The sequence below is a fragment of the Entelurus aequoreus genome, linkage group LG01 (genome assembly GCF_033978785.1).
Source record: "Entelurus aequoreus isolate RoL-2023_Sb linkage group LG01, RoL_Eaeq_v1.1, whole genome shotgun sequence".
NCBI lineage: Eukaryota > Metazoa > Chordata > Actinopteri > Syngnathiformes > Syngnathidae > Entelurus > Entelurus aequoreus.
Window position 1 is genome coordinate 44,684,531 of NC_084731.1, and position 27,499 is coordinate 44,712,029.

At 40.0% G+C, this 27,499-nt stretch overlaps 1 protein-coding gene across 4 annotated transcripts; it reads right to left on the reverse strand.

Annotated features, from left to right (window-relative positions):
* On the reverse strand, window positions 1-27,336 carry LOC133652944 (hyaluronidase-2-like). Of its 4 annotated transcripts, none has more exons than XM_062051926.1 (4): window positions 26,967-27,336; window positions 18,872-19,824; window positions 10,934-11,221; window positions 1-872 (listed from the first exon to the last, which is right to left on the reverse strand). In XM_062051926.1, exons 2-4 carry the CDS (start codon window positions 19,793-19,795, stop codon window positions 858-860), a joined length of 1,227 nt encoding a protein of 408 aa, XP_061907910.1. In that variant the 5' UTR covers window positions 19,796-19,824; window positions 26,967-27,336; the 3' UTR covers window positions 1-857. The 4 variants fall into 4 exon arrangements, with proteins under 4 accessions (XP_061907910.1, XP_061907897.1, XP_061907889.1 ...); XM_062051913.1 differs by lacking the exon at window positions 1-872 and adding an exon at window positions 26,457-26,539 and having other exon boundaries at window positions 7,282-11,221; window positions 26,967-27,335; XM_062051905.1 differs by lacking the exon at window positions 1-872 and having other exon boundaries at window positions 7,282-11,221; window positions 26,967-27,335.
* Window positions 27,337-27,499: the final 163 nt, after the last annotated feature.

Sequence of the window (27,499 nt, forward strand, 5' to 3'; positions counted from 1 at the left end):
AACACTTTCAGGAAGTGCTAAACTGCCCTAAACCAGACACACTGGCCAATCCTCAACCAGCAATAGATGTCCTTAACATCGACATTAGCCCAATTACAGCCTCTGAGATCAAGGATGCTCTTAAAGCCATGAAGAGTGGCAAAGCAGCAGGCATCGACTCCATCGAAGCAGAGATGCTCAAGACTGACCCTGTCACAGCAATATCAGTGTTGGTTGATCTCTTCAGAACCATCTGGGAGAGTGAAACCATTCCAAGTGACTGGGATAAGGGACTAATTGTTAAACTTCCCAAGAAAGGCAACCTACAGATCTGTGACAACTGGCGTGGTAGTACACTACTTTCCATCCCCAGCAAGATCTTCTGCAGAGTGCTCCTCAAACGGATTGAACCAGTTATCGACAACAAGCTGAGGGAAGAACAAGCGGGTTTCAGAAGAGGCAGATGATGCATTGATCAGATCTTTGCACTAAGAAACATCCTTGGACAGTGCATTGAGTGGAATGTCCCTTTATATATTAATTTCATAGACTTCAAAAAGGCCTTTGACAGTGTGCACAGAGAGACCCTTTGGAACATCCTGAGGTCATATGGAATCCCGGACAAAATCATCACCCTGATTAGCCTGTTTTACAACCACTTTGAATGTAGTGTGATCATTAACAACAAGACACTCTCAGAATGGTTCCCAGTGGAATCAGGTGTACGACAGGGTTGCATCCTCTCCCCCTTTCTGTTCCTAGTTACCCTTGACTGGATCATGCGTAACACTACATCTGGCATGTGCAGAGGAATTCAGTGGACGCCTTTCTCCCACTTCGAGGATCTCGACTTTGCTGACGACCTGGCGGTCTTGTCCTCAAAGAGAGACCACCTGCAAGAGAAAACAGATAGGCTTAGTAAATATGCAAAACAGACAGGTCTGAATATCAACACCGCAAAGACACAAGTCATGTGCATAAACACCACCAACCCTACACCTATCACCGTCAATGGCGTGCCACTTGATTTTGCAGAGGACTTCACATACCTGGGGAGCCTCATCAGCAAGGACAATGGAGCGAAAAAAGACATCCAAGCAAGGCTCTCCAAAGCTCGTGGGGCTTTCGCAAGACTGCAGCCAATCTGGAAGTCCCGACAGTACCATCTTAGGACAAAGATTCAACTCTACAACAGCTGTGTGAAATCAGTCCTCATGTACGGCTCAGAATGCTGGCGAGTGGTTAAAGGAGACATGAATAAAATCAGTGCCTTCCACAATGGGAGCCTTAGAAAAATCTGTCGAATCTTCTGGCCCAACAAAATAACAAACAAGGAGCTGTACACCAAAACAGGATGCAGAGATGTGGTCCGTGAAATAAAACTTAGGCGACTCAGATGGCTAGGCCATGTTCTAAGAATGGACAACGAGAGGATACCAAAAGCAGCGTTAAGATGGACACCACCGGGAAAACGTAAGCCAGGGCGGCCAAAGAACATCTGGCGAAGAACAGTTGAAGGGGAGCTGAAAGAGATGAAGCTTACATGGGGTGAGGCACAGAGACTAGCACAGCAGCGAGATGAATGGCGTCGAGTCGTCGAAGCCTTATTTCCCATCCGGGAAGAAGAGGATTAAGTAAGTAAGTAAGTTGGTTCGTTTCACATAATAAAATAGTCACAGATCAAATAGTCTATAATTAACAAACTCTTACCAAGGCTTTATTTTGCCCGATAACAAACTAATGACACAATCATCTTGACTTTAAACACACTGCCCACGAACGAATGAAGGGCATACTTACTCAACAGCCATACATGTCACACTAAGGGTGGCAATATGAACAATGCCAACACTGTCATAAGTATGTGCCATATAAACCACACTAAACAACAACTAATGTAACTAATGTAAAGTATCAAACAACAGAAGAATAAGTGATTATTACATTTTAACAGAAGTGTAGATAGAACATGTTGAAACTAAGCAGATATTAACAGTCAATGAAAAAGTAGATTAATAATTCATTTTCGACCACTTGTCCCTCATAATGTTAACAAAATAATAGAATGGAAAATGACACAATATGTTACTGCATATGTCAGCAGACTAAATTAGGAGCCTTTGTTTGTTTACTTACTACTAAAAGACAAGTTGTCTTGTATGTTCACTATTTTATTTAAGGACAAACTTGCAATAAGAAACATGTTTCATGTACTGTAAGATTTTTGTTAAAATAAAGCCAATAATGACATTTTTTGTGGTCCCCTTTATTTAGAAAAGTACCGAAAAGTACCGAAATACTTTTGGTACCGGTACCAAAATATTGGTATCGGGACAACACTAATACACACACACACCAAGCACCCACTGGCAGATATGTAGATTGGCGCCTATGATTCCAGGTATAGTAAAGCGCTAAATAAATACAGACCATTTATCATTACACTTTATAAAATATTTATTATGCGCATTAACAAAGAACAGTTAATTATATATGTCGATTCTAAACAAAAAATAACTTTTAGCACATCAGTAACAGCCCTGTACAATCTACCATACATGGAGGCCAAAGGCCGTAGTTGTCATAACTACTTTTTGATTAATTTTTGGTTAAAACATTGTAAATTCATTTGGAAAGAAGATTGATTAAGTCCATGGGGTGTAAAATTTATTTTAGCTCAGGTGCCGCATGGAGGAAAATATATTCCCACGTGGGCCCGGGCGAGTAAAATCATGGCATGATAACTTAAAAATACAACTTGGACAAGTTGAGATTGTTTTATTTTGTTTTACTTCCGCCCAAAATAGAACAAGCAAATAATCCTCTTGACAAAACACTTCAAGTTACTTAAATTCTGAAGGAAAAATTGGTGGAGTTTCAAAAACACCATGAAGAACACAATCAACTTAGACTTCATCTCCGTGTATCTACAAAGTAGTGTTGTAACGATACCAGTATTTTGGTACGGGTACTAAAATGATTTCGATACTTTTCGGTACTTTTCTAAATAAAGGGAACCCCAAAAAAATTGCATTATTGGCTTTATTTTAACAACAAATCTTAGGGTACATTAAACATATGTTTCTTATTGCAAGTTTGTCCTTACATAAAATAGTGAACATACAAGACAACTTGTCTTTTAGTAGAAAGTAAGCAAACAAAGGCTTCTAATTTAGCTGCTGACATATGCAGTAACATATTGTGTCATTTATATTCTATTCCGGTACTTTTCAGAGAAGGTATAGTACCGAAAATGATTCATTAGTATCGCGGTACTATACTAATACCGGTATACTGTACAATCCTACTACAAAGCAATTAAACTTTAAGTCACAGCCCGACTAGGATAGAACAAAAAATAAAATAAAGAATAAATGAAAATTATTGGATATTTTAACTACTTCACTTGTCATTTCCACTCTTCACTTTCTTTCAATTTGCACAGAAGACAATCATTTTCACAGAACTATATCAATGTGCAGCATATTAAGTGTTTATTATACTCCTGTTTGTTTTTAAAGCCCAGCTTTACCGTGTACCTCTCTCTCTGTATACTTGCTCGCACCGGTATTAACTATTTCGAACTACAGGGGTCTGAAACCCGCGGTTCCGGAGCCGCATGCAGCTCTTTGACCACTCTGATGCGGCTCAGTTACATACTTTCCAACCTTCCCGTGGTACCCGGGAAACTTCCGAATTTCAGTGCCTCTCCCTGTAATCTCCCGGGACAATTATTCTCCGGTTTTCACCCTATCTACAATAATGAGGGCACATTGTGTTGACACATCATTTAGCACTTTCTACGACCAGCTGTAGCATGCCAGTCTAGATACAAGTTGTTTGCAGTTTCTGCTTGCACACGTAAGTGACAGCAAGGCATACTTGATCCACAGCCATACAGGTTACACTTGCGGTGGTGGTATAAACAACTTTAACACTCTTACTAATATGCACCACACTGTGAACCCACACCAAACAAAAATGACAAACACATTTCGGGAGAACATCCGCACTGTAACACAACATAAATACAACAGAACAAATACCCAGAATCCCATGCATCCCTAACTCTTCCGGGCTACATTATACACCCCGCCCACCTCAACCGACGCACAGAGGGGGGGGGGGGGTAGATGTGTGTGTGTGGGGGGGGGGGGGGGTTGGTGGTAGCGGGGGTATATAATGTAGCCCGGAAGAGTTAGGGATACATGGGATTCTGGGTATTTGTTCTGTTGTATTTATGTTGTGTTACGGTGCGGATGTTCTCCCGAAATGTGTTTGTCATTCTTGTTTGGTGTGGGTTCACAGTGTGGCGCATATTAGTAAGAGTGTTAAAGTTGTTTATATCACCACCGTCAGTGTAACCTGTATGGCTGTGGATCAAGTATGCCTTGCTGTCACTTACATGTGCAAGCAGAATCTGCACTAAACATGTACCTGAACCTGCATGCTGGTTGTAGAGGGCTAAATATCGTGTCATCACGGTACGCCCTTATTAATGTTTTATCGTTGTTAGGGTAAAAATCAGCAGATATTGAAGAGAAAGGGGGGCTTGAATTTCGGGGATCTCCCGGTAAAATCGGGAGGTTTAGCAAGTATGACGCTGTCAAGCGCCATTCACATAAAACTTGTGGGTCGCACTAACATTACATTTTCTTATTAAGGTGCGGGCCGCGTGTTTGAAACCCCTGGTTTATACAAAGCAAAAACAAACTTTGTATGCAGTGTTATTTCATTTTAAATTTCAAAACAGTTTTGTGGCTCCCATTGTTTTCTTTAATTTGTGAAACTGGTCAAAATGGCTCTTTGAGTGGTAAAGGTTGCCGACCCATGGACTAACAGAATTGCTATTGCGACATCCAGTGGACTCATTTAAAACAGCAGTTGCTTTCATTTAAATATGCAGCTCAATTTTACACTTAGCAAACTCATCTCGCGGGTCGGATCGAACTTGTCGGCCCGCGGGCCGCATTGATTGATTGATTGAAACTTTTATTAGTAGATTGCACAGTGCAGTACATATTCTGTACAATTGACCACTAAATGGTAACACCTGAATAAGTTTTTCAACTTGTTTAAGTCGTGGTCCACTTAAATTGATTCATGATACAGATATATACTATCATCATAATACAGTCATCACACAAGATAATCAGCAGAGTATGTACATTGAATTATTTACATTATTTACAATCCGGGGTGTGGGATGTGGAGGGGCGGGGGCATGTTTGACCTCCCTGGTTTAAGTAGTTTAAGTCCTGTGCCTCGGAGTTTGATTTGGGGTTGTTTGGTTGTTGAATAAAGACAGAAGAAGCACTGTGGGATCTGAACTGAGGATGTCGTTGTGGCTTGTGCAGCCCTTTGAGACACTATATAAATAATCTTTGATTGATTGATTGACTGTCTGTCTTTACTTTTGGAAGAAGGCTAGCTCATGTGTTTAGTGAATGCTTGTAAATGGTGGAACAAGTGTGAACAGCGTCAGAAGGCAAGAAGACTGCTGTTGAACTAGTGAAGTCATACTGAGGATAGAAAAGACACAGTGGAACTCGACAAAGACAACCGGCATCGTTACAATAACCACGGATAAAAAGTGTCTGTCCCACACGTACTGAAACAGTTGTGTACAGACCAAGCCCCGGTTTTAAATCAAGTTTTGGCACAACACCTGTGCAATTAAAAGTAGACTACAAAACTACAGAGATGGGGACAAGGTCTATGGTTTCCGGTTTAAAATGGTGACCCTGACGTCATTAGCCAGGTGGTCTATGCCACGCCCCTGACCAAGTGACTGCATGTATGTTTATTTACATAAACTGGAAATAAACACATGCACTGTATGTTTTTGATTTCTTATACTTAGTGCATATGTTACCATATCTGAGTTATCATGTAAAATATGGGGAAATAACTACAAAAGTACACTTCATTCACTGTGTTACAAAAAAGGTCAGTTTGAATAAAACATCATGTTGGATATCAAGAACACGCACACCCTTTATTCATTGAAATTCAATGATTTGGTGCATTTGCAAACCTCTAAAACGATGCACAAAGCAAACTATATTAAAAGTTAAAGTACCCATGATTGTCACACACACACTAAGTGTGGTGAAATTAACCTCTGCATTTGACCCATCACCCTTGTTCACCGCCTGGGAGGTGAGGGGAGCAGTGAGCAGCAGGGGCGGCCACGCCCAGGAATCATTTTTGGTGATTTAACCCCCAATTCCAACCCTTGATGCTGAGTGTCAAGCAGGGAGGTAATGGGTCCCATTTTTATAGTCTTTGGTATATAAACTGCTATACCCAAGAATGTGCAGCAATTCTTAAGTGAAATATAACCTTAGGGAATAAATCAAACTCAAAACATTTGTATGCACGTACAACATTTAAAACCTCCAGCATATCAGTATGTGGAAGTAAATTATGGAATGGATTAATAAACAATGTACTAATATGATCTCGTTTTGGAAACTGTTCAAAGTCAGTGTTTAAAAAGTACAAGGAAGAATTCTGATAACCAGCTAGAACACAGGTGTCAAACTCAAGGCCCGCAGGCCAGATCTGGCCCGCCACATCATTTTGAATGGCCCGTTAAAGCTTGGAAATACAAACTGTAATATGCCTCTATGAAGTACTTTATCTTTCTTACTTTTTCTATTTTGACAGAAAAAAAAGACATACGGCATGCAGTTATATCTTTTAAATTTTATCTATCTAATAATGCAACAGATATTATATTATCATTTTTGGGGCAAAAACATACATAAATATATACTTAGCCTTATGATTTCAGAGCAAGTTATCCATCAAATTGTACACTATAAACATTACAATATATAGATTTTTTTAAAACAGCTCGGTCTTCAGAATCCGACCAGAAGAAGAAAAAAACTGTGGTACCATGTTTACATTTACAGTGATACACTGTGAAAACAGCAACCATATTTTTTATGCAAAAAACAAACAAAACACTGGCAATCACCAGAATTTTACAGTAAAATAGAGTGAGACCATTTTACTGTAAATTTTATGGTAAAATTCAGCCATTTTTTTGACCGAAAAATCCACAATTTTTTTTTTCTTACAGTGTAGGTAAAATATACATTTACTAATCAAATGCATAGGTAATCATTCTTTTATTAATGTTACAAGCGGCCTCTGAGGGCAGCCAAATCTGCAACGTGGCCCTCAATGAAAACGAGTTTGACATTGACCCCTGATCTAGAACCTTCCTGAAAATTACATTATCTTACTTATCTCATTATGTGAGTCCTAATTGACTGAACTATTTATGAAGAGAACTGTTATATTTATTATTCGTTGATTTAAAATTTCTTACAAAATGAGAACAGGAAGTCAGCAAGTGTGTTAGTAATTGCAAAGAATTGGAAAAGTTGTAGGATTAAATAAGGTTTGCTTCTTCCTACTCCTTTTCGGACATGTACGGAGAAATGAACACGTGAAATATGTGATGGATCTGATTATAAATGTTCGAAATAAACTTACTCCACAACAATATGGCATAGTTTTAAAAGTGCACAATGTCATCAACTTACATTAACATGCATTTGACCAGTGATGTAAAAAAAAAATAAAATACATAATCAAATCTCACATTTAAATTATCTTTTATTTAAAAAAACAAAAGGGATCTGAAAAGATTTTACAAAAATGTCAAACGGTGTAATTTCTTTTATTGCATTTGAGTAAAGTAAGGCATTAGAAACATAAAGGTAGTGACAAACCAAGTGATTACAACAAAACTATTATTGCATTGTGAGTACGCCCGTCCTGTACCCCAGTCAAAAAAAAACGTCATGTGACGGAAAACGTGTTAAAGTGCAGAATGTCATTACGTTTGCAGCATAGTAAACATTCCACTGCCTTTTGTGATATTCCTTTTAGGCAGTTAATTACCCTTTTTTGACATTTTGGCATGGAGAATAAATACAGTACCTACTGTAGATGTAAACTTCCCAGAGAGCCCCAGCTACCAAGAATAACAGAAATAGTATCTATGGTGTCATCACAGCTGCATTGACAGGAACTCCAACATCAAAGAAAATAATGACGCAATTTAAAGTCAGGCAGTTGAACCATTTAGAACTAAGTATTGACACATATGTAGTTCAATATGGAGAAAGGTGTTTTTTTCCCCCTGGAAACAGGACGGCAACTTAAATATCCATCAGTTTTTGTTTTTTTTCCATACTCATACAACTTTCACAGCTCTACATGAAGGGATAGGACGATCATTTCCTTGCATGTTGCATGCCACTGTTAACCAGCAGGATGCTGAGATGAAAACTGCAATAGAAAGATGTCAATTATGACATCTGTAAACATTCAGGTTCAGTCATGAGGTTTTGGAAAATTGCTCACAATAAAGAGCACATAATACAATAATAATCTCTTAAACTATTTTGGTTTCTTTCAGGAGGAATGAAATGCTGAAACCAACACGATGAGCTTGAATAAAATTCCTTAGCCAGCTGGATGATTTGTAATAATTGATCATCTTTTCGTATTGTATTGTTTAGAATGTGGAAATGCTGTTTGTGTAATACAACCTGAAAACTATGAGGTGTGTGGTCATTTGTTACCACTCACGTATCCAGCATGAAATTTGACTAAAAAACAAAAAACAGCAGAGCTGCAGGCACAGTTGAGCGGGCCCTGGCATCGCTACGCAAATCAGGGTTTCTGCCAGGACTCACTCAAGGAAGGGACATCATGTCGTCAGGGTGGCATCTTCATCATACACCCTGATTACTATTCAAGTCTGACCATGTGAAAGCAAAGTTGTTCAGGTTTGGTATTGCTGAGCTAGACATCAAAGCCTCCTCTGACATCTCATGGGAGAGCCCAAAATACTTCACAATTTGTGTGTGTTGTATCCGTAATATTAATTTGGGAGAAGTATAACCACAGTTTTTGGCGAAAAATGGCCAACTTCCTGTATGTCTACAAACATGAGCTCTTGAAGCTATTCCTGAACCAGATTTCGTGACGGTCCATGAAACAACTGGCAGGGGCTGATTTTTAACGTACACTATATTGCCAAAAGTATTTGGCCACCCATCCAAATGATGAGAATCAGGTGTCCTAATCACTTGGCCCGGCCACAAGCGTATAAAATCAAGCACTTAGGCATGGAGATTGTTTCTACAAACATTTGTGAAAGAATGGGACGCTCTCAGGAGCTCAGTGATTTCCAGCGTGGAACTGTCATAGCATGCCACCTGTGCAACAAATCCAGTCGTGAAATTTCCTTGCTCCTAAATATTCCAAAGTCAACATTCGGCTTTATTATAAGAAAAGTGAAGAGTTTGGGAACAACAGCAAGTCGGCCACCAAGTGGTAGGCCACGTAAACTGACAGAGAGGGGTCAGCAGATGCTGAAGCGCATAGTGCAAAGAGACTTTCTGCACAGTCAGTTGCTACAGAGCTCCAAACTTCATATGACATTCCAATTAGCCCACGTACAGTACGCAGAGAGCTTCATGGAATGGGTTTCCATGGCTGAGCAGCTGCATCTACGCCATACATCACCAAGTCCAATGCAAAGCGTGCGATGCAGTGGTGTAAAGCACGTTGCCACTGGACTCTGGAGCAGTGGAGACGCGTTCTCTGGAGTGATGAATCACGCTTTTCCATCTGGCAATCTGATGGACCAGTCTGGGTTTGGAGGTTGCCAGGAGAACGGTACATTTTGGACTGCATTGTGCAGAGAGTGAAATTTGGTGGAAGAGGAATTATGGCGTGGGGTTGTTTTTCAGGAGTTGGGCTTGGCCCATTAGTTCAAGTGAAAGGAACTTTGAATGCTCCAGCATACCAACACATTTTGGACAATTCCATGCTCCCAACCTTGTGGGAACAGTTTGGAGCGGGCACCTTCCTCTTCCAACATGACTCTGCACCAGTGCACAAAGCAAGGTCCATAAAGACATGGATGACAGAGTCTGGTGTGGATGAACTTGACTGGCCTGCAAAGAGTCCTGACCTGAACCCGATAGATCACCTTTGGGATCAATTAGAACGGAGACTAAGAGCTAGGCAATCTCGACCAACATCAGTGTGTGACCTCTCCAATGGGCTTTTGGAAGAATGGTCGAAAATTCCTATAAACACACTCCGCAACCTTGTGGACAGCCTTCCCAGAAGAGTTGAAGCTGTAATAGCTGCAAAAGGTGGACCCACATCATATTGAACCCTATGGATTAGCAATGGGATGGCACTTCAAATTCATATGTGAGTCAAGGCAGGTGGCCAAATACTTTTGTCAATATAGTGTATATTAACTGTATTTTGAGTTTTTTTTCTTCTACAGAACTGCTGAAATGTGACATTTTTCACCAGGCCTTAAGCACTTTTATGCACATTTAAGGCCCTCAGAAATGCAAGGAGAAACAGAGAATATAATAAACATTGTTCTTTTGTTCCCTTATAAAGCAAGTGTGGTCGCTCATCCGGGTTGGTAGATATGGGGAGGGAGACAACATGGGGAACTGAAGAGTTTTTTAGGGATTTTTTGTAACGTACAATCTGTCACAGGGTGTGATCCAGCTCTTGGAAGATCTTCTGAAGCATTTTGCCAGGCTTACATCGTGTTGTCGTGAGCACATTTGGAAAATATGACTACTGTAAGTAACAAGGAACTGATCTTTAGGGATTTTCATTTTACACTCAACAATCCAAATATTGTTGTTCTGGTTGTTGCTTGGCACGAGCGGTGATTATTTTGGGTTGCTGCACTTCCTCAGTGTAGCAGCATGAGGAGTCCTAGCGGGAGTATGAAGCTAAGCGACCAGGTTATTAGAACAGAGGGAGCTCTATTTTGCCCCGTCTGTTTCTGAGCACAGGCCTCGCCCTGGTACCCGCTGTAGCACTGGCACTGGAAACGTTTGCGCAAAACCGCCAGTTCGGCCTTGCCGAGCTCGCCACTTGCCTTTAGGCGGCCGCCCTGGCGGCTGATAGTGTGCTGAGAGGCGCTGAGGTGGAGGTATGCGTCGTCGTCCGCCCGCTTGCGCAAACAGCGGCCGTGGAGGTGGCACAGCGCCCGGCTGCACTGCTCCGCCGCCGTGGACACGTTGAGCAGGTAGTGGCCCAGCGGTCCCTCGAGATAGACTTTCAGGGCCGAGCAGCTGCTGTTGCTCGAGTAGGAGGAGTCCCCCCAGAAGATGACGCCCGCCGCTCCCAGTGCCACGCTCTCACCAATGGTGGACACCAGATCAGTCTAGGAAAAAGGCACACACAAAAATGACAAACGACAGGGCGCTTCATATGAAATGTTTACCACAAAACATGTTCCTCGCCCCTTCCTGCTCCATCACTTGTAAGAATATAATGACACATTTCTCTAGACATTCTCATTGTTCCCCATGGTGTGCAGCATTAGTGCTGGTCTTGTAAGAAAAAAAAAGAGGTACCGTATTTTTCGGACTATAAGGCGCACTTAAAATCCTTTCATTTTCCCAAAACTCGACAGTGCGCTTTATAACCCGGTGCGCCTAATGTACGGAATAATTTTGGTTGTACTTACCGACCTCCAAGCTATTTTATTTGGTACATGGTGAAATGATAAGTGTGACCAGTAGATGGCAGTCACACATAAGAGATGCGGGTAGACTGCAATATGATGGCAGTCACACATAAGAGATACATGTAGACTGCAATATGACTCAAATAAACAACACCAACATTTTATATGTTCCATTGAAAATATAGAACATTACACACGGCGCTCAAAAATCTATCAAAATGTTTTAGTACGACTTTGGTAAGCTATGAAGCCTCACCGCTTGATGGATTGTACTGTGCTTCAACATACGAGTATTATTATGGTGTGTGTATAAGGTAAAACTTATTATCTGGCGTTTTGTTTCGCAATATTATGCAATAGCAACTTTTCTTACCTTCTGGTACCTGCTGATCTGTATTTGTAGTCCATGCCAACCCCGTAGTCAATAAGTTTCTTCTTTTTCTCTATCTTCTTGTTATGTAACATTCATCCTCCGCTGTTGCCATTTCTAATATAAAGTAGTGTAAAGTTCTTACCTATATCTGTCAGTAAACTCGCCATGAAAGCGCTAAAACATACCGGTATCGTTAGTTTTCATTATGCACCCAAGGAACTTTAGTTATTAGAGAGTTCCGGTCGGACGGTTTTTCACGGGACACATTTCCGGCATTGTTATTTCCCTTTTGAAGTAAAGTCTGAATGTCATTAAAACAGTTAGCTCCATCTTTTGACACTTCTTCCACTCCCGTCCTGGCACGCTACACCGCTACAACAAAGATAACGAAGAAAAGACCGAAGATGATCTGTAAAACATAATCCTGAGATCGGTAGGTTGGAGTTCAAATCCCAGCCGAGTCATACCAAAGACTATAAAAATGGGACCCGTTTCCTCCCTGCTTGGCACTCAGCATCAAGGGTTGGAGTTGGGGGTTAAATCACCAAAATGATTCCCGGGCGCGGCGCCGCTGCTGCCCACTGCTCCCCAAGGGGATGGGTCAAATGCAGAGGACAAATTTCACCACATCTAGTGTGTGTGTGACAATCATTGGTACTTTAATCTTTAATAACCTATGCAACATTTTGACCAAAGAACCACCATTACATGTTATGTAGACCACAAGGAAGTGTTTTCCTTTTAGACAAAAATTAAAATAGACCTGACTAGACCCGCTCATCGGCAGTGCGCCTTATAATCCGGTGCGTCCTATGGTTCGGAAAATACGGTACCAGTGATGACACAAAGAGGAATTGTGATAACCATAGAACACCATGTTGTCAGTATCTCATCTTGTATAACAATGATTGCACACTAATTGATTTCTATTTTTCAAGTTAGACAATGTTAAAAGTTTGCTAGTTTAATGATGTGTTATGGTGGACTATATCATAATTACATGCAGTATGAAAGCAATTCATACCTTCACATTGCAGCCACCATTTTACCAAAACCATTAGAGTAGTCTGTGTAAAGCTTGGACATGTTCACTTATGAGGTGTACTCAAATTTAGACAAAAATGTTTGTGTGTTGACTTGATTTTAGTAGACATGTACACCGTTATACAAGCTGTACAGTGACTAGTCCAAAGTATATCCAAGTTTATTTCCTACAGTATTGTCCCTTGATAAGGTATAACAAAATGGTGAATCCAATGTGAAGGGTAAGAAGGGATTTCATTCAAATAAGATAATGACTATCAGGATTTTATGCTGCCGGTTCTGATACCCATTACTCATGAGGGAGATCGGCTGAGACTAATACCGATACCAATTACATGTATTAACTGTACATTTTAAAGTGTATTTATTATGAGTGCTATTGACAGTTTAAAGGCCTACTGAAACCCACTACTACCGACCTCGCAGTCTGATAGTTTATAAATCAATGATGAAATTTTAACATTGCAACACTTGCCAATACGGCCGGGTTAACTTATAAAGTGCAATTTTAAATTTCCCGCTAAACTTCCGGTTGAAAACGCCTTTGGAGGATGACGTATGCGCGTGACATAGCCAGTGAAACAGAAGTATCGGTACCCCATTGAATCCAATACAAAATAGCTCTGTTTTCATCTCATAATTCCACAGTATTCTGGACATCTGTGTTGGTGAATCTTTTGCAATTTGTTTAATGAACAATGAAGACTGCAAAGAAGAAAGTTGTAGGTGGGATCGGTGTATTAGCGGCTGGTTGCAGCAACACAACCAGGAAGACTTTGACTCGGATAGCAGACGCGCTAGCCGACGCTAGCCACCGACCGCACGGATGATCGTTGTGAAGTCCTTCGTCCTTCCGTCGATCGCTGGAACGCAGGTGAGCACGGGTGTTGATGAGCAGATGAGGGCTGGCTGGCGTAGGTGGAGCGCTAATGTTTTTATCATAGCTCTGTGAGGTCCCGTTATACTAAGTTAGCTTCAATGGCGTCGTTAGCAACAGCATTTTTAAGCTTCGCCAAGCTGGAAAGCATTAACCGTGTATTTACATGTTCATGGTTTAATAGTATTGGGGATTTTCTGTCTATCCTTCCCAGTCATGGGTTTATGTATTTTGTTTCTATCTACATTTGAGCCCGATGCTATCACGTTAGCTCCCTAGCTAAGTTAGCTTCAATGGCGTCGTTAGCAACAGCATTGTTAACCTTCGCCAGGCTGGAAAGCATTAACCGTGTATTTACATGTCCATGGTTTAATAGTATTGTTGATCTTCTGTTTATCCTTCCAGTCAGGGATTTATTTATTTTGTTTCTAAATGCAGTTAAGCACGATGCTATCACGTTAGCTCCGTAGCTAAAGTGTTTCGTCGATGTATTGTCGTGGAGATAAAAGTCACTGTGAATGTCCATTTCGCGTTCTCGACTCTCATTTTCAAGAGGATATAGTATCCGAGGTGGTTTAAAATACAAATCAGTGATCCACAATAGAAAAAGAAGAGAGTGTGGAATCCAATGAGCCAGCTTGTACCTAAGTTACGGTCAGAGCGAAAAAAGATATGTCTTGCACTGCATTCTAGTCCGTCACTCTAACGTTCCTCATCCACAAATCTTTCATCCTCGCTCAAATTAATGGGGTAATCGTCGCTCTCTCAGTCCGAATCGCTCTAGCTGCATTGAAAACAATAGGAAAATATGAGGAGGCGATCAACTGACTACGTCACGCTACTTCCGGTAGGGGCAAGGCTTTTTTTTATCAGAGACCAAAAGTTGTGAACTTTATTGTCGTTGTTCTATACCAAATCCTTTCAGCAAAAATATGGCAATATCGCGAAATGATCAAGTATGACACATAGAATGGATCTGCTATCCCTGTTTAAATTTTAAAAAAATCATTTCAGTAGGCCTTTAACAATATCAACACAATATTTAAACCAGTTTCTGATTCTTATTTATTTTTTTTTTTTACATACAATTGTTTGAAACAAAGTCAATAGTACAAGGAGCAGTGTTGTTTCAAGCTAGGTTAGCTTAGCTATCTGCATGCCTGCTCTTAGCTTTCTGTGTGTAACATGTTAAGCCCCGTACTCCAGTAATAATGATACTTAGAGAGAACTGCACTTGTTTGGAATTATGCTTATCATTCACAATCTTTATGTAAGCTAAGCACAAGTTTTTCTTTTTTTATACATTCTAACTCGTAAAACAATGCGAGCAAAAAGTCTGCTTACAATGGAGCCTATGGGAGTTGCTCTATTCCGCCTTTTAAGCGCTTGAAAAAACATCCAAATACCTCCATCAAGGTTTTATATGCACGCTGTGATAACGTATTATTTACATATTTTGCTAATTTTAAGCATACGGCTGTGCATTAATTTCAAAAACGCATCACGACGTTCCCTTGAGAGCCAACGAATACAAAACATCACTTACTGTATAATGTCTGCCGTCAGTAAGATGCCGATTGTTAGGTTGTTGATATATTCCCATTTAAAAGTAAAATGACTCACAATTCCTACAAAAGGTTTAAAAAGGGGATGGAGGGGTCTGGAACCAGGCGTCTTTTCTCTCTTTCTCACCATTTACAGGTCTAAATTGGATGCCAAAGTTCAACAACTTGTCAGATTATGTCCTCATCATTCTATCAAGTAAGAGGCATTATTTATGATTAAAGAATAAACTTCCACGAGCACCAAGGCGAGAAAGCAGCTCACCGGCCGGTGATGTCAACACAGCGATACAAGCTAGTTAGCTCTCTGGGATCACGGTGCCATTGTGTCTGCGTTAGCACTTAAAATAACAATAACACTTTTAAGGCTGAAACGACGCGTCGACGTGGTCGACGTCATCGGTTACGTAAATACGTCGACGCCGTTTTTGTGCATCGACGCGTCGCATATTTACGTCACACTACCGTCATGGCGGACCGCAAAGCAGACGATCAAAACAGACGATGCGAGCGGTGCGAGCGAGGGGGGAAAAGCATGCCAAAAGTGGTCAAAAGTGTGGGAGTATTTCAATAAACGGCCTAATAATGTTGTTGTATGCACACTGTGTCGAGCGGAAATGGCCTATCGTAGCAGCACAACGGCTATGAACGAACATTTGAAAAGAAAACCATCAACTAGTCAATCGTCCGCGCGAGCATACGTTGTCATCATTACACAAAAACATGAATGTGTCATTTGTATCTGCTAGGGGTGTAACGGTACGTGTTTTGTATTGAACCGTTTCGGTACGGGGCTTTCGGTTCGGCACGGGGGTGTACCGAACGAGTTTCTAAGCTAAAGCTAACTTTAGCTGCTAAAGTCTTACCAAGCTGCTTCGCTCCTCTGCCTCTGTCTCAGCACGCAGCATTGTCCCACCCACACAACCATCTGATTGGTACACACGCAGCATTGTCCCACCCACACAACCATCTGATTGGTACACACGAAGCATTATCAGCCAATCAGCAGTGTGTATTCAGAGCGCATGTAGTCAGCGCTTCAGCGTGGAGCAGATAGGTGTTTAGCAGGTGAGCATCAGGCAGCGGACTCTCCCCAAATGATAATAAACACCTCCCAGTCAACTACTAGTAACATCACTATGAGCCCGTTGACCTTCTAGAAATATAAACTGCAGCTCAGCTCACTCGCAGTCCTGGCTTGAGGTGAAGGCTAATTACCTCTCAGTTCCAGCCACATCGACCCCTTCTGAGCACCTATTTTCAGCTGCTGGGAATATTGTAAACAAGAAAAGAACCAAACATGTAGACATGCTAACCTTTCTTCATTACAACTGTTAGTCACTCACTGGAATGAGTAGAATTGGTTATTGTGTACTGTGTTGGACTGGATGTTTATTTTGCACATTTTAAAAGCAATACTTAATGTTTACAGTGCTCCAGAATATTTAGATTGGCACTTTTTTGTATTGGATGTTTATCTTTATTTTTGCACATTTTAGCAAACAAGCAATACTTTCACTTTTGTTGAAATGTTTACACTGTTGTTACAGAATATTTTGTTTTGCACTTTTTTGTATTGGATGTTTATCTTTATTTTTGCACATTTTAAAGCAAAATAAGCAATACTTTTACTTTTGAAATGCTTATACTATTGCAGAATATTAAGATTTGCACTGGATGTTGACTTTTATATTTGCACATTAAAAAGCAAATAAGCTACTTTTAATTTTGTTAAATGTTAAAAGTTTTAAATGTTTACATTGTTACAGAATATTTAGTCATGTTGTTGTCAATGTTGACAGAGTGGCCATACTTCTTTTTTTTTGTAAATAAAAGCCATGCCTTTTGAAAAAACGGGCCTACATTTATTTTTTCATCTTCATTTTGAATAAAAAAATAATCGGTAAAAGGAAAAATAATCTATAGATTAATCGAAAAAAATAATCTATAGATTAACCGATTAATCGAAAAAAATAATCTATAGATTAATCGATAGAAAAATAATCGTTAGCTGCAGCCTTAAACACTTTGTTAAATTTCAAGTCACGAAATGTAAATGGGGTATTGTTGGTGATTTTTGGATGGTTATTTAGAGGTCTCAATGAGCGGGATAGAGGACCTCCCATTAAATCCATTGTAAGTGGACTTTTATTTATGAGTTAGAATGGTTTACAAAAAATATATCTGTATTTTCTTACATAATTGCGAACGTACAAAAAAGTGCAGTTTCTTTCTAAGATACTGAGAAATGCAGTTTACTTTCCGTGATAAAGGAGACTACTAGTTCAGGGAAGCGGCTACACACAGTGTATGGAGACACAATTAGCTGCGAGGCACTTGTCAGCATTTGTGCGGCTCGGCATTTGTGATCGTCATTAGTCGGCAATGGCTGATGACGTACGTTTACACCGCTCGACACATCTCTACTATATTGCGTTGTATTATGTTATTGAGTTATTTTCTGTAAGATTAAATTACTACAAAACATGTCTGCTGAAATGTGAGGTGTGTACTTCATTGTAATGCATGAAGTACAAGCTGCTAAAAATGTATTCAATTGCTGAATGTGTCTAGCTATCTGACAAAGTGTTAAAAATGTGCTCCACATTGCCCCTAATACAGTGTTTTTCAACCTTTTTTGAGCCAAGGCACATTTTTTACGTTGAAACCGGCAGAAATCATTAAAAAAAGTTGTTGTCGCAATTGTTGGATATGAATTTAAACCATAACCAACCATGCGTCAATATAGCTCTTGTCTCAAAGTAGGTGTACTGTCACAACCTGTCACACAGCGCCGTGACTTATTTGGAGTTTTTTGCTGCTTTCCTGTGTGTAGTGTTTTACTTTTTGTCTTGCGCTCCTATTTTGGTGGCTTTTTCTCTTTGTTTGGTATTTTCCTGTAGCAGTTTCATGTCTTCCTTTGAGTGATATTTCCCGCATCTACTTTGTTTTACAAATCAAGAATTTTTAAGTTGTTTTTATCCTTCTTTTTGGGAACATTGTTGATTGTCATGTCATGTTCGGATGTACTTTGTGGACGCCGTCTTTGCTCCACAGTAAGTCTTTGCTGTCGTCCAGCATTCTGTTTTCGTTTACTTTGTAGCCAGTTCAGTTTTAGTTTCGTACTGCATAGCCGTCCCTAAGCTTCAATGCCTTTTCTTAGGGGCACTCACCTTTTATTTATTTTTGGTTTAAGCATTAGATAACTTTTTACCTGCACGCTGCCTCCCGCTGTTTCCGACATCTACAAAGCAAATAGCTACCGGATGCCATCTACTGATATGGAAGAGTATTACACGGTTACTTTGCTGAGCTCTAGATTTGTAAAAAATATTTTTAACCCAAATATGTGAAATTATATACTCTCCCACAGCACACCAGACTGTATATGGCACGGTGGTTGAAAAACACTGCCCTAATGGTTGCCGGTTGTACTCCGTGCTTGTGAAGTCAAATTGAACATTAGGTAATTAGGTGCTCCAACTAACCTCAGTGAGGAGGGTCATCTGGTTCATGTACGTGGGTCGGGTGTAGACAAAAACAGGGCGTGCTAATCCATCACCAACAGACGCCAGGCGCGTAGCCTCCTTCACCCTGTTGCGCACAAAGAGGCGGCCATGCTGAGTGGAGGTCAGCACAGATCCCATGTAGATGGACGGGAAGAGCGCCGTGCACTCCATCCACAACCAGTTGAGCTGGTCGTTGCGGGCCATCTCCAGTGCAGGGCAGCGGCCCGTGTAGTTCTTCAGGCCACTCCTGTAGTCGTGGTTGTAGCAATCCGGAAACAGGTAGAAGCCCCACAGCTGATTGGGCCTCAGGTTCTTCGCCAGCTTCAGAGTTTCCAGCATGAATTTCTGAGCAGACAGCTCAAACTCCTGCTGGGCCACCTTTGCAACTTGCTCCTGGCTCCATGTCGGGTTCTTCTTCAGCACCATCTTCCGGGACTGACTGCGATAGATGTCTTTAGAATCCCAATTCCTGATCCACAATGGCCGCCACTCCTCCCAGTCGATGACAGCCAAACCTTTGGCCTTAGGCTCACGTATGTACTTCTGCACGCCTTCCGGCATCTTTTCGTAGTGTTGGGTGATGCTGGCGAGCTGCGGGAGGCCCCCGTTGACTGCGGTTTCGTCCTGTTCGTAGTAGGGGTACAAACCGAGGCGCTCCTTGTAAAATATAGTGAGATTTTGCCGGGTGAAGCCCTCGTTGGGTGAGGCCACAATGTGAAACTGCTCCAAAGGTAAAGTGACGCCGTGGCGCGGGGCGCAGTCCTGCGTGGGGGCATTCCAGACAAGAAGAACGGGCGTCTGGGAATATAGAGGCCATTTTGTTTGTTTTGCATGCGTCACGCACACACCTTTCCATGTCGTTATCGCCGTTAGGATCAAGCAGTGCAGCAAAAAAGCTGCCATGGCCAACGCTCACCTTTGCTCCTTTGACACTGCAATCCAACAAAACAATCATTATGCAACCAACCATACCACTCAGTTTGTCCTTTAGGGTTAGGTTCTCCAGTAATGCAGGGATTCTGTTATTGGCTTCACATTTCGACAGAAATTAATGAACTTGTCTTTTACAGGACAAGTTCCATCTGCTGCCATTTTTACACGTCAGTTAGCTGCAACCCTGTTATTATACTAGTATGCTTTTATTCTGTTGCCTGACTTTATTGGCCGGGTTGAAAGGTGCTATCGATCATGAAAGTCAGTTATTGTTCCTGTGCTAGGGGTTGGGGGAAAATATCGATATGACAATATCGCGTACATTTTTATATCGATATTATTTAATTCAACTTTTATTTTTGTTTTGGGTCGATTAAAACTTAAGGACTGCCGCAGCGCAAAGTGTTGCTGTACTACTACCTCGATGTGCAGGGGTTAGTCCTGAGTAGGATCGTAATGATAAACCGCGGTGAAACTTCCCACGGTTAGTATTACCGCTTTATAATAAATTATCGTAAAACCATTATGGATAACTGATAAAGTCACGAACCTAGCTCAAAGCCTGGTGTTTACGCTCACGTCACGTAACTCTGACGGCATCTTATTTGATTTATAGTTCTTCTGTAGGGGTGTGGCGCCAGACTTGTAATTGTCTTCCAAAACACAGAGTCTTCAGAAGGAGCAACTGCAGCTGTTGTTGACTAGATCAGTATTTTTCAACCTTTTTTGAGCCAAGGCACATTTTTTTCCATTGAAAAAATCCGGAGGCACACCACTAGCAGAAAACATTAAAAAATGAAACTCAGCAGTTGATATTGACAATAAAAAGTTGTTCTCGCAAGTGTTGGATATGAATTCAAACAATAACCAAGCATGCATCACTATAGCTCTTGTCTCAAAGTAGGTGTGCTGTGACTTATTTGGAGTTTTTTGGTGTCTTTCTGTGTGTAGTGTTTTAGTTTTTGTCTTGCGCTCCTATTTTACCAACAAAACAGTTTTCCTGTTTTGTTGGTATTTTTCTGTAGCAGTTTCATGTCTTCCTTGAGCGCTATTCCCTGCACCTGATTTGTTTTAGCAATCAAGGCTATTTAAGTTGTCGCTATCCTTCTTTGCGGGGACATTGTTGATTGTCATGTCATGTTCGGATGTACTTTGGGGATGCTGTCTGCTCCAGACGCTGTAAGTCTTTGCTGTTGTCCAGCATTCTGTTTTTGTTTACTTTGCAACCATTTCAGTTTTAGTTTCGTTTTGCATAGCCTTCCCTAAGCTTCAATACTTTTTCTTAGCGGCACTCGCCTTTTGTTTATTTTTGGTTTAAAGGCCTACTGAAATGATTTTTTTTTTATTTAAACGGGAATAGCAGATCCATTCTATGTGTCATACTTGATCATTTCGCGATATTGCCATATTTTTGCTGAAAGGATTTAGTAGAGAAAATCGACGATAAAGTTCGCAACTTTTGCTCGCTGATAAAAAAAAGCCTTGCCTGTACCGGAAGTAGCGTGACGTCACAGGAGCTAGTATTCCTCACAATTCCCCGTTGTTTACAATGGAGCGAGAGAGATTCGGACCGAGAAAGTGATGATTACCCCATTAATTTGAGCGAGGATGAAAGATTCGTAGATGAGGAACGTTACAGTGAATGACTTGAGAGGCAGCGATGGACGTATCTTTTTTCGCTCTGACCGTAACTTAGGTACAAGCTGGCTCATTGGATTCCACACTCTCCTTTTTCTATTGTAGATCACAGATTTGTATTTTAAACCACCTCGGATACTATATCCTCTTGAAAATGAGAGTCCAGAACGCGAAATGGACATTCAGTGCCTTTTATCTCCACGACAATACATCGGCGAAATGCTTTAGCTACGAGCTAACGTGATAGCATCTTGCTTTAACTGCATATAGAAACAAAACAAATAAACCCCTGACGGGAAGTATAGATAGAAAATCAACAATACTATTAAACCGTGGACATGTAAATACACGGTTAATGCTTTCCAGGCTAGCGAAGGTTAACAATGCTGTGCTAACGACGCCATTGAAGCTAACTTAGCAACCAGACTGCACAGAGCTATGCTAAAAACATTAGCTCTCCACCTACGCCAGCCAGCCCTCATTTGCTCATCAACACCCGTGCTCACCTGCGTTCCAGCGATCGGCAGAAGGACGAAGGACTTCACCCGATGCGTTTGGCGGCCCGGAGACGTAGGAAGTCAAGGTGAAGTCGGCGGCTAGCGCGGCTAGCGCTCCAACAAAGTCCTCCTGGTTGTGTTGCTGTAGTCCGCTGCTAATACACTGATCCCACCCACAACTGTCTTCTTTGCAGCCTTCATTGTTCATTAAAAAAATTGCAAAAGATGTCCAGAATACTGTGGAATTATGAAATGAAAACAGAGCTTTTTGTATAGGATTCTACGGGGTACCATAACTTCCGTTACTCGGACTTCGTCACGCGCATACGTCATCATACCGCGATGTTTCAGCCGGATATTTCCCGAGAATTTTAAAATGTCACTTTATAAGTTAACCCGGCCGTATTGGCATGTGTTGCAATGTTAAGATTTCATCATTGATAAATAAACTATCAGACTGCGTGGTTTCTAGTAGTGGCTTTCAGTAGGCCTTTAAGCATTAGATACATTTTTACCTGCACACTGCCTCCCGCTTTCGTTTGCATATTGTGATCACGACAAACCATCGTCGTCTCGCACGACGTGTTCCCGACATCTACAAAGCAATTAGCTACCGGCTGCCACCTACTGATATGGAAGAGAATAACATGGTTACTCTGCCGAGCTCTAGACAGCAACGTCACTCAACAACGGCACATTATTTGCGGATTATAATTACTGGTTTGCAAAAAAATATTGTTAACCCAAATATGTGAAACTACATAATCTCCTACGGCAAACCAAACTGTATCTCACGGCACACTAGTGTGCCGCAGCACTGTGGTTGAAAAACACTGGACTAGATAGATACGATAGACGACAACCACAACATTGACATCCTTGTCTACACTGGAACTAACCATTCTGAATCATCAGTTTGCTTTAACGGATGTTTACTTATAAACCAGAGGAAAATACTTTCAGCCCTTAACCAACCACTGCTTTATTACTTTAACAATAGGGCCTACCGTTAAAGACAAGAGTATAAAAGCTACTGGTAATGTATCACCAGTTTGTTAGAAAATGAGGATTATTGCAATAAAATTAAAAACTTTATAAAAAGTATAAAAATTATATTGAAGATGATGATTGAAATTATAGATTATATCAAACGGGAATTCAAACAATCAATTTAAAATTCAGGGAATGTAGTATTACATTCAGTAAAGAATTTAAGAAAAAGAAAAGGAGTTATGAATGTAATTGTCTTCAGGAAGTAAGCAAATTGTGCATTGATGTTGGTGTTAATAAGTTAAAGTTAAAGTTAAAGTTAAAGTACCAATGATTGTCACACACACACTAGGTGTGGTGAAATTTGTCCTCTGCATTTGACCCATCCCCTTGATCACCCCCTGGGAGGTGAGGAGAGCAGTGGGCAACAGCGTGGGCAGCAGCGTGGGCAGCAGCGCAGCCGCGCCCGGGAATCATTTTTGGTGATTTAACCCCCAATTCCCCAATAATACTTTAAAAAGTAACAAATTCATAAAACAACAATGTAAGATGGATAAACCTTATCTGGAAAAAGCCAAAGGGGCCTTCATAAGGTCACGTGCTAAATGGACTGAGTAAGGAGAAAAATATTCCTACTTCAGTAGTCTGGAGAAGAGTAGACAACAGAAAATTCTATAAATAGTTTATTAATAAATGGAAAAGAATACGAAAACGCGAAAAGCATCCAAAAAGAGATTTTCTCCTTTTATTCCAAGTTGTACTCTTCAAGTGCTCCTTAGACTAGACTACATGAATACCTTTTTTCAGAAAATGCAAACATTTATACCACAAATAGACGACTTTTTCAAAGTCTTATGTGAAGCAGAACTTAAAATAGAGGATTTAAATTTAGTTGTCATGAAAATGTCCACAAATAAATCACCCGGCACTGATGGACTAACTGATCAATTTTACCAATTATTTTGGAAGGATTTAAGGCACATTGTATACAAAGCATTATCAATGTGTATGCATAAAAACAAGAATTAAGTACAAACATGAAGTAAGGTCTAATTACCTTCATGCCTAAAACTGGCAAGGATAAGAGAATCCTCAATAATATAAAACCAATCACTTTACTCAAAAATATTGATTATGACATTTTTTCAGGCGCTATTTGTTCTTTGTTATCACTATTTGTATCATATTTGTACATATCATATTTGCTGATGCTGTTGTGTTGTTGTGGTTGTTATTGTTGCTGTTGTCTCTCTGTCTTATGCCCCTCTTGTCCCCACTTTTCCCCCCTCTGTCTTCCTTTTTTTCTCTTTCTGTCCCCTCTTGCTCCAGTCTGGCTGTGCCAAATATTAATACAAATAAGGCAAAAAGAGAAGTATCCCACACTTCCCTTTTGTAAAGTAAATCTGTACAGGAGATATGGCCATCTACATCAACAATATGGTTTTCCTCAGCGACTGGACAGAAAAGAAAAAAAAAATCCCGATTGAGAATTCTCAATAATATAAAAACAATCACTTTACTCAATACATATTATGAAATTATTTCAGGCGATATTGCTTTCAGATTAAAAAAAAAAGGGATTTCAAGTGTTATTGAGGAAACAGTAAGGTTTCCTAAAAGGACGTTCTAAACACAACAACATTGCTGGTATTAGACTTAGTGGACTATAAAGATATCATCAATAGCATAAGTCTCATGTTGTTTTTAGACTTTTATAAAGCATTTGACTGTGTTGAATATCCGTTTGTTCTACAAACATTGCAATATTTGTTGTAAATGTGTTGTTACAATTCAAATGTAGTTATACACTGATAATAATAGTTCTGTAGCTTTAGACCAAGGTGTTGAAGAGGGTGATTTAAATGATTGACTTTAATGTAATGAATGGAGTCTTAAAGTTGAAATGGTTAAACAATTACCTTGTTAATGCACATTCAAAGTGGTCTATAATTTCAGATGCCATGTTCCGGAGATTGGGAGATATACATTTTCTGTTGCGTTGTGACTTTCATGTACATTCATTACCAGTCGCACGGTCTGATTTCCACCAACAGAACCATTTTTACTGGAAATTATTGTTTAAACACAATTCTTCTCCACACAATACACTTATATGGAATAACTGTTACATTCATATATATAGAATAATATAACTCTATAGGAATTTGGGATGTCAGACATTGTATGGACAGTTGTGGAATTTTGTTAACGTATGAAAAGGTTTGTTAAAAACATCAATGTTGTACAAAAAAATCAGTTTCAGAAGATCACCAAAGCAATACCTCTACCTTTAAAATGTGTGATCTGAGCCGAGGATGTCGTTGTGCCTTGTGCAGCCCTTTGAAATTAAGGGCTATATAAATAAACTTTGATTGATTGGTAAAATCTATTATGTCTCAGAATGTGTTATATTTAAACACGACTCCTTGTCTGAGAAACCTTTATATTGAAAATGTTAATTTTAGTGATAATAAATGTTCCAACAAATATATGAGACTAGGAGAAATAACTAAAATAAGGACAAGATATATTACATATCCAATTCTTCCCAAAATTTAAGAAATACAATTAAACATTTTTAATGGACCCTACAAATGATTTTCTGAGTCAAAAATTTGGCATAGCGGTTGATAGCTGTTATTTATGTGGAGCTGTAGAGGATGTGAATCATTTGTTTGTGGAATGTGATACTGTGCATTTGTTTTGGGAGGAGATCACAATTAGGCTGAGAGACAAAGGTGTAGAGATGTGGAGGAGATCCAATTTGGCTTATTTGTGAAAGACAACGACCTGGAGATGGTTATCGATATCTTTTATATTGCAAGCTATTGTTTTATACACAAACGTCGATGTTTTAGAGTAAAACTCAAATTTTCCCATTGGATTAATGACTTCAAATTAATAATAAAATATTGGAAAATTATTCAAAACAAAAGTCCCTCGATTTATTTTCATTGGAGGAATGTAAATTGTTTCAGATGAGACCATGGGGACGGCGTGGCGAAGTTGATAGAGTGGCTGTGCCAGCAATCGGAGTGTTGCTGGTTACTGGGGTTCAATTCCCACCTTCTACCTTCCTAGTCATGTCCGTTGTGTCCTTGGGCAAGACACTTCACCCTTTGCCTCTGCTGGTTAGCGCCTTGCATGGCAGCTCCCGCCATCAGTGTGTAAATGTGGAAATACTGTCAAAGCACTTTGAGTACCTTGAAGGTAGAAAAGCGCTATACAAGTACAACCCATTTACCATTTCTAATTTATTTTAATATATATATATATATATATATATATAAGTTTTTTAGAACCAAATTAACCCTTTAGATATTTTTTTAACTTTTGGTGAGCTACTCAAAATCAACTAGCGAGCAACAGGGATGAAACTACAATTATCAATATATTTGAGGAAAAAGCAAATGACTGTTTTGCGCATTGTTCGAAGTCCAATTTAGAAATGTCCATGTTCCATTATGTTGCTGAGATTGAATATATATTTTTCTGTGGCTCCCTACCTGAATGTAAGCTGCAGCAATCAACCCAGGCAGTTGACAAGAGAAGTATACATGCATAATAAATATGCTCACCTTTGCTCAGTCTGCAATAAAAAAAATATACGACCCTTACACAACGACTGCTCTGATTTTCCCTTGATATCAATAGGCGGTATTTAAATTGTATTAAAACATCTTGTTGTGATAGTGACGGGAATATTACAGGTTTTAGTGAATGTCAATGAAAAAAATGTGCAAAACCTGTATTGCAATTTGAATGGAAGCACTATGTTAATCATTAACAGTCCATGAACGCATCATCTGCGTTTTAAGGGTATTTGAAATTAAATAAATAGTAAAATTCGATTCAAACCAAACAATTTTAAACTGTGGGTGTAATCCACCACATATATTAACATTCTTAACTATATTCGGTTGAACTTAACCGACCTTCTCTTGTTTAGCAAATATGCTGAGTTAGCTCAAAGTGTAGTTTCCTCGTTTTTGACTGGTTGAGTTGCTTCTACTCACCAACTGATAAATGACTTCTCCGCCGTCCTGCCATGAGAGAAAAGGCCGTCATACTTGTTTTTTTTAGTCCATGTTGGCGATTCTTTAACGGTATGGTCTCGCTGAGGGGGAGACCGCGGCAGGAGAAGGTGAAGAGCCGAGCAACGTTGTTCATTGACCAAACCTTTAATGGCGATCCAACGATCAAGGGTGTCACGGTTTTGAAGATAAATACAGCGCTCAATTCACGCTATTCTGGATCATAAAATATTGCGTTTATCATTTTTAATCTTATATCTTGCTAAATGTATCGTCCTTTGGCATACATATAGCACAAATTAGCGCTAATTTGGATATTACCTAATAATAAGCCCCCCTTACTACACATCTATTAGTATGGTCCTCACTGGTTGCTGTGTGTTAACTCCGATGATACAACTTCCGGTGACCCTAAAGAAAAAAAGGTTCCTACTTTGCGAGGACATGTGATTTCCTTTCTGCATTGACCTACAAGCAGCAAAATAATACACATTTGTATCTAACTATATTAAAAA

Bases quoted from the DNA above. Each gene is read 5' to 3' on its own strand.
- LOC133652944 (XM_062051905.1), bottom strand. From the start codon at position 19,795: ATGGCAGCTTTTTTGCTGCACTGCTTGATCCTAACGGCGATAACGACA. The intron at 11,222-18,871 runs GTTAGTTGGAGC...CCTTTTTCCTAG, and splicing joins AGATGACCCTCCTCACTGAG to ACTGATCTGGTGTCCACCAT.